Raw genomic sequence first — 11,814 nt, forward strand, 5'->3', positions numbered from 1 at the left:
TGGGTTCCATCCCGAGTACCGCAAAAATAAAACGACGATAAAAATGAGCTCAGCGGCTTCCCGTATTTGAGAAGGGGCATAATATCTGCTGTGGTTGGAATGTGTCCCCAGGTTTCCTCGTTGGAGAAGATGCCCAGTGCAGTGGTGTTGGGTCGTGGGGCCTAACGGAGGTGTTTGGGTATTGGGGTCACCGACCTTCTGAATGGATTAAAGTGTTATTTTGGAGTGGGTTTCCAACATCAGGGAAGTTGGGTCCTCCCTTGCTGTCTCCTTCATTCTCTTGCCCTTCTTCCTTCTACCACGGGATGTCATAGCAAGAAGGACCTTGCCAGATCCCGCTGGCCCCTCCACTTAAACTTCCCAGTCTCCAGGACATTGAGCTAAAGAGATTTCTAGCCATTGTAGACTACTCAGGGTCAAGTATTCTGTTACAGCACCACAAAGTGGACCTAGACAATACCAAAAAAATTATTTTGACTTTGAAAAGCCTGCGTGCATTGTCCCCACCTGCTAAGACCTGGTAGGAGAGGGTGAAGCAGGACGGTAGGCTGAGAAACTGGGCAAGCACAGTCCTCAGGATGCTTAGGGACCCGCAGAAATATTTTCATCCCAATTTCTTTTAAAATCAGATTTGGGCTGGGGTTGTGACTCAGCTGTAGAGCGCTCACCTAGCACATGTAAGGAGCTGGGTTTGATCCTTAGCACCACATAAAAAAATAAAATAAAGGTCTTGTGTACAATTATAACCAAATTAATTTTTTTAAAAAATCAGAAGACCTGGGTGCTGTGGTGCACTCTTGTAATCATAGCTACTGGGAGGTTGAGGCAGGAGGATCCCAAATTTGAGGCCAGCCTGGGCAATTTTACAAGACCAAGGTAGGAGAGGTAGAAAGAAGACAAACAGGGAAAGGAAGAGGGTCTGCAGGGGTTGGGGCTTGTAGCTCTGCGATAGAGCGCTTGCCTGGCATGTGTGAGGCACTGGGTTCAATTCTCAGTACTACATATAAAATAAAGGTCCATCAACAACTGAAAAAAAAGTTATAAAAGAGGGCATGTGGCTCAAGCAGTAGAGCGCTCGCCTAACACGCGCGGGACCCGGGTTCGATCCTCAGCACCACATACAAACAAAGATGTCCGCCGAAAACTAAAAAAAATTAATATTTTAAAAATCTCTTTAAAAGAAAAAGGGGCTGTAGCTTTAAGTCCAAAACCTCCATGAATGCCCTCACCTCCACCTGCCAGGCCTGTTTTCCTGTTGGCCTGAATTCTTAAGATGTCCAATAAATCTTGAGTGCTGTAATCCTGGTTAAATAGTGCCTATACGTTTGGTTAATGGACAGAACATATTTTTAGACTAATTAATAGAAACCTGGAGAAACAATGTTCAAAAACCTTGATATGTGTATAGTGCAAATGCTATCTATTAACTGAATGACGCCAGCTTGTTCTAAGAATCAGAAACCTGTGAGCTGCTCTGTGCTCCAAGATCAAAGGAATCAGCTCCTTAGGCAGATGCCGCCCCCATGTTTCTCAGGTTAAGATTAACAAGATTCCTCAGAGAGCCCAGGATCCCAAAGCACAGCTCCCTCCCTCGAGGCTGCTCTGCCCCATGGCTTGTGCCTCTATTGACACATCCTGAAATTCCTTCCCATAGCATAAATCAAGAACCCACCAGGGATGTGTTAAGGTCCCCTTCACCCCTTTTTTGGAGGCAAGGTCTCACTAAATTGCTTAAGGCCTCACCCAGTTGCTGAGGTTGATCTTGAGCCTGCAATTCTCCTGCCTCGTCTCTGGGGATTCAGGTGTGTGCCATCCCACCTGGCTCCAGGTGCTTCTAATGCTGCCCTGACTGGTGTTTGAATACCACTGAACACTCCCTCTGGCCACAGGAGGGAGTCGTACTTATTGAGATTTGAAGTGATTTTTGCCAAGATTCAACTGAGTGGCAGGGCCGGAACCAAGCGCAGGAGCAGGAGGTACTCAGATTCCCAGAGCCTCACCCTCTGCACTGCCCTGCACACCTTCAGTGGAGGGTCTGCACTTTCTCAGTGTTTAGTATGTCACAGCTTTTAGTGGAAGGGCTTGGTTGAAATCCTTCCTGACCCTCAGTCTGGTTAACTGTTTGAGGGCTGGGTTTATAGCTGGGGGGGGGGCCCACACTTGCCCAGCCTGTGTGAGGCACTGGGTTGGATTCTCAGCACCCTATGAATAAAGTTCTATCAACAATTAAAAAGTGATTTAAAAAAAAGGTGGCAGGTGAGGTCACCTACAGTGACCTCGGATACAAGAATCAGAACACTGGCTTCTCCTTGTACAACAGCTCAGGGTGCTGGCATTTAGTGTGCAGCCCAGTTGCTTCGTGACAGGTGAGGTAGGTAGGCCCATATGCATGAGACAGAGGCCAAGTAACTAACCCCAAAGAGCAGTCGCATTTGAGCCCAGGGAGCTCCCTCCATTCCCTGTCACTGTCCACAATACATGTCACCCTAGGATCTGCTCACTCCCACCCCATCCTCAGCAAACCCTCACAGCAGCAGGGCTCATCTCAGTGATTCAAAGTGCTTTGAAGCTCACCTGGGGTGCCAAAGCCCAACATCCCAAACCAGGGCTGCCAACCCCATCCCTGCCCCTCCGCCAGGCGTTCAGGAAGTGGGGAAAGGGCAGAAGCCCAGGAAAACACCTGGTGGAAACATCAGACAGCGTCATTTATTATTACAGAGACCAAGGTCACAGGGCTGTCAAACACCCCCCAACCCTGTCATAAAAAACAACAGAACAAAATACCACAGCTCAGGCTGAACGTGAGCAGCCTGGCTCCAACACAGACACGACACAACATCTCTGCTCATTGATATAAAAATTGCCTCGGCGCACGGAAAAGTGGTTGTGGCCACTGTCAACAGACACTGAAGCAAGGGCACTGGAGGGTCGACAGAGGCCACTTGTGGCCAGTTCTCCTGCAGGAACCGGGGGCCAGATCTGGAAGGTGAGGCCGCTGGGTGTGCTTTCGGTTGGGGAAGAGGCCTCCAGGGGAGGAGGGACAGGATCGGAGCCCCCGAAGCCTCCGATGCCCAAGATATTCCCCTTCTCCAGAAGGAAGGCCCTCGCTGGACAGTTCATGGCCCTAGGGCCAGCATGCTGGGGTTCACAAGGCATAAAACCCCATGGCAACCGTGGCCACCACGACACTGAGAGTGAGGAGCCATCTGATGAGTGGCGTCTGGGAGAGGCTGCTGAGCAGGGGTGTCCCTCGGGGCTGCTCCGCAGGGATGGAGTCTGAAAGAGAAGGAAGGCCAGGTCAGCAGCAGGTGGCAGATGTGGGCACCTGCCACCACTGAGGGATGGCAGAGGCCCTGGACTCCAGTGTAGTTTCCACCCATGCCAGGGCTCCCCAAGAACACACAGGTGTCCTGCTGGCCAACCGCAAGGCGGAAAGCTCAGGGCTTCTCCCAGGGGCCTGCTCTGTGCTCAGCAAAGCCATGGGGAGAAAGCCCCGCTGGGCACGGCTTTCAGGCTCCTGCGCCTGCATCGCTGACCCGGAGCCCTGGCTGTACACTCACCCCAGACCCACGTTCTCTGAGAAACACGGTACTGGGGATGTGTATTTTGGGGTGTTCATTTGGCTGTGTTTGCAGGTTTGCAGAGAGGCTAGAAAGTGGAACCTGAGATTGGAACTCAGATTCAGCCCCACCCCCCTCATTTACAGGGGACCAGTCCCAGCCAGCTGTGAGGTCGGAGTGGGCAGGACAGGCAGTCTCTGGAGTCAGACAATGGGTAGGAAGCCTGGCCCCATCCTGATATGGAGCCCTGGAGAGGCCTCTGGAGGCCAGAGTCGCCCTCATGGCAGGCATAGGGTGGCTCAGGCTGTGTTCACAGGAAAGCCCCTGAGGCCTGTGGGAGTAACGCTCAGGCCTGGGCCTCAAGACCCCTTTCTACTGGGGGGGCGGGGGGGGGCAAGGATTTGGAAGAGCCTGTGTTTCCTGTCTGTGTCCTTTGCCGTGTTAAAATTAAAAAGAAATTAAAGCCCAGAGATGTTTCAGTGCTGGAGATTGAACCCAGGGCCTTGCACCTGCCTGAGCCACACCCCAGCCCCCCAGCCTTCAGACCAAGAGGTGTGGCATGCACTCCCTGTCCCACTGTTTGACAAGGTCACGATGATGAAAGCTGGCAAAGCATGTTCATGTTCCTAACAGGAGTGTTACTTCAGGTGGCTAGAACAGGTAGTAAATATCTATTTACTGAAGGCTGTTCTATGCTCCTCTATCTCAGTACATTGAGGACAAAACTGATTATGGACAATCATTCTCTGAAAGGTCACCACATTGATTATATCAACTTAAGACCCAGGCCCCTATTTCCAGCCTATTAGAAAGCCTAATCATTATGCTTCTTGCACAAAGCCCACCATATGATTAAGGAAAGTTAAGACATGTCACCTTGACTCAGAAGCCAAGAAACAACTGAGAAAGCTGTTTTGAGAAAAAGTGCAGGAATTAAGTAGCTTTAATCTTAGCTTTAATCTAATCTTAGCTTTAATCTAATCTCTAAGGTTAGTGATAGGTTAGGAGACAGAGTCTGGTTATGTAGTTTGGCATTAGTTAATTAACTAAAGGTCACATCCTGGAAAAATATAAACTGAAGACTCCTGTCGTCCTTTTCGTCGAAGCCAACTTCAGGACCCCCTGGACCCCGCTAGGGCAGGACCCCAGCGGTTCGTCCCTCTCAAAGGGAGCCCAGGAAGTCCTCACCTTGCAGCCGGCTGCTGGCACGGTGGCGAAGGCCTGCTGCCTGTGAGGGGTGCTGGTCCTCGGGGTCCTGCTTCAGCAGCTCCTGCAACTCCTCAAACAGCTGGAAGACAAGAGACAGGCCGCTCAGGGAGATGTGGCACTCCTTCAGTGTCCCTAAGAGGGGAATCCCAATGCATGTGTTCTTTTGCAGCCCGCTGTCTTCACGTGACTTTATATGTGAAGCTCCCTCTTAAGGAGGGTGTATTTTGGGGTGTTCATTATCTGCAGTTCCTGGAGGATCAGGTTGCACAAGTCAGGATGAAGGACCAGGATGCAAGGTCAGGATGGGGATCAGGATACAATATCATAGTAGATCAGGATGAAGAATCAGGAAGCAGAGATCAGGATGGAGGATCAGTATGGATGTAAAGGTCAGGATGAAGGATCAGGATGTAAAGGTCAGGATGAAGGATTAGGATGTAAAGGTCAGGATGAAGGATGAGGATGCAGAGATCAGGATGAAGAATTAGGTTGCAGAAATCAGGATGAAGGATCAGGATACAGAGAAATCAGGAAAACCTGGATGGAGAGCCAGCCAATGGGTGTCCTGTCCTCTCTTCATGGACACCTCTCTGAAAGACTTTCTAGGGGGAGTAACTGGATTTGAGGGTGTAAGGGAGGGGCACTTGAGCCCAGCCTGAGAGCCTGTGCCCCAACATGCCTCCAGGTGGTGGGGTTGGCAATAGCACAGGGCACCACTGGCAGTGAACCCCAGCCCCCCAGCTTCACCCAGGACTCAGTGTTCCAGAGCTGGCTCCAACCCCTAGTCTTTCCCTTGGATTTGAGGCAGTTACAAAATATCCTTGGCTTCAGCAATTGTCACCTTTGCAGGGCCAACCTGGCCACACACAAGTGCATGCACACCTTAGGTGATGCCACGGGGTACCTCCACTGTGACTGTCACACCCGTGATGACAGTAGCTAACAGAGGGCTTCCCTGTGTCTGGCACAGCTACAGGAACGTCACCTATACTCAAGAGCATCCTCTCCCCCATGAGACAGGGTCACTGGAGGAGGCAGTGGCCACCGAAGGGTGCCAGCCCCTCACCTGAATGTTGAGCAGGAACGCGGTCTTGGCCTCTTCGGTGACCCTCTGCCTGACCTCGGGGGTCATCTCCAGAGTGTTCATGCGGGAGCGGTAGAGCTGCTTGAACTTGGTGGCGCTATCGATGTTGGGGAAGGTGAAGAAGGCCAGGCCCTCTCCGGAGCTGGGCAGGTCCAGGGCCTTCTGTGCGATCTTCTTGAGGACCTGGCCCCCGGACAGGTCGCCCAGGTAGCGGGTGTAGGCGTGGGCCACCAGCAGCTCGGGCTCCCTGCGCCCCACCTGCTGGAGCCGATCCACGTAGTGACGTGTGGCTGCCGTGTAGGGGATGGCCTCCTGCCAGCTCGGCCCGTACCAGAAGGCCATGTCCTGCTCCAGCGCGGCCCTGCGGTGCAGCTCCTCGGGGAAGTAGAGTGGGGCGAAGACGGGGTTGTCCTTGTTGCGCTCGATCTCCTCCTCCAGGGCCACGTAGACGTGGTACAGGGACGCCATCACCAGCTGAAACGGGCGGCAGGTCAGGCTGCGAAGACCCTGCAGCCCAGGCCCTGCTCCACCTCCCGCAGCGCCCAGTCCCCCTACAGCAGCCAGAGGGGTTTCAGGAAAGCAAAACTTGATCCTGCACTTTCTCCACCTAAAACAGAATCCTGCTAAGGCTGACCTCAAACTTGTGAGTCTCTGCCTCGGTTTCCGGAGTAACTAGGATGACAGGCATGTGCCACGGGCCCAGCTAGTTTCTTATAAAACCCAAAAGCCAGTTCCTATTCCCATTTTAAGGCTTGAGATTGCACTGCAAGTAAGAAATGAAATACTCCAGTGCAGCCCTGTGACGCCAGGACCCTCTAATCTGGGGAAACCAAATGACAGTGCTCACAGGAGACTGGCAAGGGCCCTGGCATTAGTCTGCAGAGGGAATCCCCTTCCTGGGGGCCCACTCTGAACCCACCTTAGTGGGACAATAGGCCGGGCACCTTGGTTCGGTGAAGTCCTGTTACACATTAATACTCCAGGTTGAGTCCCATGAGGACAAAGTTACAATGTCCAAGTTACTTCTCAGCCATAGACACTGACAGAATTCGTCTTCCTTGTGAAGGAAGAAAAAGCCAGGAAGCCTGGTACAGAGCATTTGGGGCTTTCAATTAGGACACCTGGCTCTTCCTTCAGCTCAGCCAGTCTTCAGCTGTGTGACCACGGGGGAGTCACTGGCCCTCTCCTAGGGGAGGAGATGATCCAGGGTCCATGGGACTCCTGTTCCCTCCCATGCCAAAGGGAAGAATCCACTACACACTGCAGGAGGGCTTAGGGTTAAGGGAGATGGTTCAGGCAGGGTTAGCAGCCTGGTACTTAGCACTCTAGGGCTATCAGTCTAGGGCTAAGCACCACCCCCACAGCATAATGGGCACAAGCACTGGGTCCCCTCACAGTTCCAGTATCCACTTTGAACTGACTTATAGGCACAATCCAAAGTCCACAGTGGCTGGGGATGGCCTATTCCAGCAGTCACCTCCATCCCCCACAGCCATCAGCCACATTATACCAACTGGGTGTGTGTCACTCCTGCTGTTGAAATGCCATTTAACAGATGAGGAAAAGTGGCTTGGGATGTTAGGAGATGCCACAGTTCCACTGTGAAATGGTCCTGCCAAGGCTTAAATCCACACTACCCCTGGTCTTCAATTAGAATTAGGGCAGGAGCACCAGATCTGAAATGAGATCGCTTTTGCTTTGATTTTGTCCTTTTCCACAGCTGTGTGACCATCTGTTAGTTACTTAACCTCCCTGAGACTTTCCTTATCTTCATCAGGACTGAGGTACATATGTATGAAAAACTTGCTGTGTGACCTCAAGGAGGTCACTTCTCTTGTCTGAGCCTCAGTGTCATTAGGAAAATGACTTCCTTGGACAAGCATCTCTGGCCCTCATCCCCATTAGTAAGTGGCTGGAGCTGGGAAACACCTGCCCCACCCTCCACATGCCTGTTCCCACCAGGCCACACATACCTTGAAGCCCTTCCGGGTCACCTGGCCCCTCTGGAAGTTCCTCATGAACTCAGCATTCTCTGCCTGGGCGTGCACCTCCTTGGTGGCCTCCTTCAAGGCCTCGGACAGATCCTGGGGCAAGCTGTGGAGGCGAGGGAGGGTAAATCAAGGGTGGCCCCTGAGCTGCAAAGTGCCACCCGCTGTCCCCAGGGCTTCAGGAGGCCGCTTCTCCCACAGATCTGTAGAGTTTGGACAGCCTGCCGATGACAGGCCACTATCCCAGCCCTGCAAACACTCGTCATCATGAAAGCACTATGTAATACAGTCCCCCAAACAAGGGGGCAATTCCTGTCCCCAGTTGCTCCCAATGAAGGAGAGGGGTGAGTGGGAGCTGGCCAGTGGAAGCACTTGAACTTGATGTTAGGTCCTAGGGATGGGAACCCAGGAGCACCACTGAGCCACATCCCCAGCCCTTTTTGTTTTATTTAGAGACAGGGTCTAGCTGAATTGCCTAGGGCCTGCTAAATTGCTGAGGCTGGATTTGGACTTGGTATCCTCCTGCCTCAGCCTCCAGAGCAGCTGGGATTACGGCATGTGCCACTGTGCCTGGTTGCACTGAACGTTCATTTTTAGGCCTAATATTTAATTCATTTCTTCAGCCAAAGTTCCAAATACAAATCTCAGATGAGGGGCTGGGGATGTGGCTCAAGCGGTAGCAGGCTCGCCTGGCATGCGTGCAGCCCGGGTTCGATCCTCAGCACCACATACAAAGATGTTGTGTCCCTGAAAACTAAAAAATAAACACTAAAAAGTTCCCAAAAAAGCCCACAAATCTCAGATGACACCCCATAACGTTAGGTTCAACATCTCTATTTTTAAAAGCCAGAGAAATTCTGCTTTACTCAAAAGTCCCTTACTGTTGGGGCGCTGGCCTGTAATCCCAATGGCTCTGGAGGCTGAGGCAGGAGGATTGCAAGTTGGAAGCCAGCCTCAGCAAACTAAGGAAACTGTCTCTAAATATAAAAAGGGCTGGGGATGTGGCTCAGTGCCTGTACCAAACAACAGAAACTCTGGGAGCATTTCTGCCATGTGACCTCCCCATTGTCAAGAAGTCGCTTCTCTTCCGCAGCCCCCTACACAAGCCGAGAAGGGAGCGTGGCAGCCTCGGGAGCTCGAACATCGGGGTTCCAGTCCCAGCCCCGGCACCTGCGAGCTGCCCAGCCACAGGCCAGGTGATGTAGCGCTCTGGTCCTTGCGGCTGCGCCCCCCGGAGGCGACACTGTCCGCCGGCCCGGGAGCCGCGGGGATGAGCGCAGGCAGAGCCTCCCGCTGCACCTGGGAAGCTGCTCCCCGACGGCGGGCGCGCCCGGGAGCACCCCGCTCGGCTCGCCGCGGGGACGGGCCGCCTGTCAATCGCCTCGTGTGCCTCCAGCTGCCCCGGCTCCGCTCCCCTGGCGGCGCACCCGGGCTACCGGCCCTCGCTGTCCCCGAGGTTGGTCCCGGTCCCGCGCTCTCGCCCCGTCCCCCGGGTCCCCGCGTCCCGGGCTGTACTTGCCTGTCGCTCTGCGGGCGGTCCATGTCTCGGGCGGGCTGGCTGGCTGGCTGGCTGGAGCGGTGGCTCTAGCTGGCGGTGGCACTGCGGAGGAGCAGGCAGCGGCTGTGACTGCGAGGCGCGGGCCGCGGCCTTTTATACTCAGGAGTCACGTGGGCGGCGCCCAGCGGAGGCCCAGAGCGTTGCGACACCCGCCGCCCGCCCCTGGCCCCTGGCCGGCAGGGAGTTGGGGGCGGCGGTCATGTGACCCGGGAAACAAAGCTCGGCCCCAGCGCCCCTCCCTAATCCCTGCCCTCCCCAATCTGGGAGACACTGGATTACCCACCCTTCTTCCCAGTTCAGGCAGATTGATCTGTCCTTGAGCTCACACCCACCTGCAAAGAAGTAATCCAGACTCGGGGGATGGGACCCGAAGGTCTCAGAAATGCCCACCTCCCAGATTAAAAGTGAATGACCACTCCAACAGAGACCGCGTGGAATGTCGCCTTGGAATCTGGCTTTAATAGCCCCCTGTTCCTACTGATGGGCAGAATCACAGCCTCTGGGACAGGAGTCCCCTGTAGCAGAGCAATATACCTTTTTCTTTTTCTCAAAACCTCTATATTGGATTGGCATCAGGGACAAGGACCAAGCTTTCCAAAACAAGATGGCAAATAAATGGCTGTAACATTGCTGGGCTGTCAGGAAGGACCATCCCAAGCTACAGTTACCTACTGTGACCCAGCCAGGAGCTATGGAATGCTTTCCCTTGCAGAACCCAGACTACGCACCCCCACAGCTAATCCTGAGAGCAGCCACACCCCAGATATGTGCAATCACCGTTTCATCTCTTTTTGTCCATGTAAGCTCCTTGGCACAGACAGGTTAATAATGTTCCTATGTCACACAGCCAGGGGTGGCAGAGCTAGGATTATAGCAGTTAGAAGCCAGACTGTACCCTCCCGTCCCAGAGTCCAGACCCTCTCACAGAGGGTCCAGGATTTAGGCGGAAGAGGGAAGAGATTTGAAAGCTGGCCACTTGCAGGTCCAGGCCTATCAACTCAGGGACCCCAGAAGGTCAAGTTCATCTTATTAAGTACCTGGGGAGCAGGGGCCCCATGCAGGAAGGCCACAGGCTGTGCCCTCATTTGGGGATGGAGTCTTCAGTGACCCAGGGTGCCTGGCTCCTGGCCCCAGCTTATTCCCTGGGAGCCCCCAGACTTTGCTAGAACAGAGACCACACAGAGAACGCTGAGGCTGAGGCGGCCCAGGGCAGTGCTGGCGCAGGCCTATGTCATCGTTCTGAGCTCCTGAACCTTGCCCAGCGCTGACTCAGCTTCCTGACTTCCCCTTCCCTTTCCTCGGGCAACCCAATGAACCAAGTGCCCTTCTCCCAGCAGCTGGAGGCCAACAAGACCCCCAGAGACGCCCACATCCCCAGGACCTGCGAATAGGTTGTCTATGTGACAAAGGACTTTGAGGACGGGGTTAAGTCAAGGATCTTGAGATGGGAGATTATCCTGGACTGTCCTCCTGGGCCTGATGTCACAAGAGCGAGTCTAGATGGCTCCAGCGGCAGGAGGTGATTCGACAAAGGAGGCAGAGATTGGAGGTGCTGGGCACCCAGCTCTGCGGACCAGATGGAGGCTGGGGGCTTCTGAAAGCTGCTCCCAGCCAGGGGGTACGTTCTTCCCTGGAGCTCCAGCAGGGGCCCAGCCCTGCCCCACCACCCAAGGACTTTTGACCTCAAGCATCCCAGACAATAAGTTTGTGCTGTTTTGAGCTACAACACTGCGGCGTGACAGACCCCACTCAACACCTGCCTTGCCAAAACCAGGGCAGATGCTCAGCTTCGGGAAGCTGGGAAAAGCATGGGTAGAGGCCCTGGGGGCCCTGGGGCCCTCCTGCACCCCCATATATCTCCTAGCATGAGGTCTGTTGTTCCCACCCTGGAGCTTTGCTGCTAGGAAACCCGCAGCCTCCTCTCAGCCCTCTCTTGTCATAGTCTTCTGTGGCCAAAGACCTCAGAGCCCACGTGTGCTCAGGATCCTAATGGAGGAAATCTGGGAAATGACCCAGGGAGGGGCACGGGTACCGAAGAGGGCTGCATGTGTGCAGAAATTGGAAAGACTTCGCATTTGAGGGCTGCCCTCAGCCAGGCACTCCCCCAAGCATGTCTCTGTGGATCCTTCTGTAACAGTGTCCACTCTGTGCTTTGAGTACAGCCCTTGCTGCTCGGTCACTATGACTTATTTTAAAAATGGACATGTTGGGCTGGGGATTCAGCTCAATTGGTAGAGGGCTTGCCTCGCATGCATAAGGCCCCGGGTTCAAAAAAAAAAAAAAAAAAGGAAATGTTTCTTTCCCTCCCTCTCTCCCTGCTCCTCCCTAATCTCTCCACTCCCTAATCTCAGGGGAAATTGGGTCACCTTTCTTCCCCATTTTAGGCAGATTGATCTGTCCTTGAGCTCACACCCA

At 53.8% G+C, this 11,814-nt stretch overlaps 1 protein-coding gene across 1 annotated transcript; it reads right to left on the minus strand.

The window, feature by feature from the left end:
• Positions 1 to 2,679: 2,679 nt before the first annotated feature.
• On the minus strand, positions 2,680 to 9,451 carry Hmox1 (heme oxygenase 1). The gene is made up of 5 exons (XM_026409984.2): positions 9,361 to 9,451; positions 7,827 to 7,947; positions 5,836 to 6,327; positions 4,749 to 4,848; positions 2,680 to 3,276 (listed from the first exon to the last, which is right to left on the minus strand). The coding sequence occupies exons 1-5, from the start codon at positions 9,381 to 9,383 to the stop codon at positions 3,146 to 3,148; spliced, it is 867 nt and encodes a 288-aa protein (XP_026265769.1). The 5' UTR covers positions 9,384 to 9,451; the 3' UTR covers positions 2,680 to 3,145.
• Positions 9,452 to 11,814: the final 2,363 nt, after the last annotated feature.

This window comes from Urocitellus parryii, chromosome 5 (genome assembly GCF_045843805.1).
Source record: "Urocitellus parryii isolate mUroPar1 chromosome 5, mUroPar1.hap1, whole genome shotgun sequence".
NCBI lineage: Eukaryota > Metazoa > Chordata > Mammalia > Rodentia > Sciuridae > Urocitellus > Urocitellus parryii.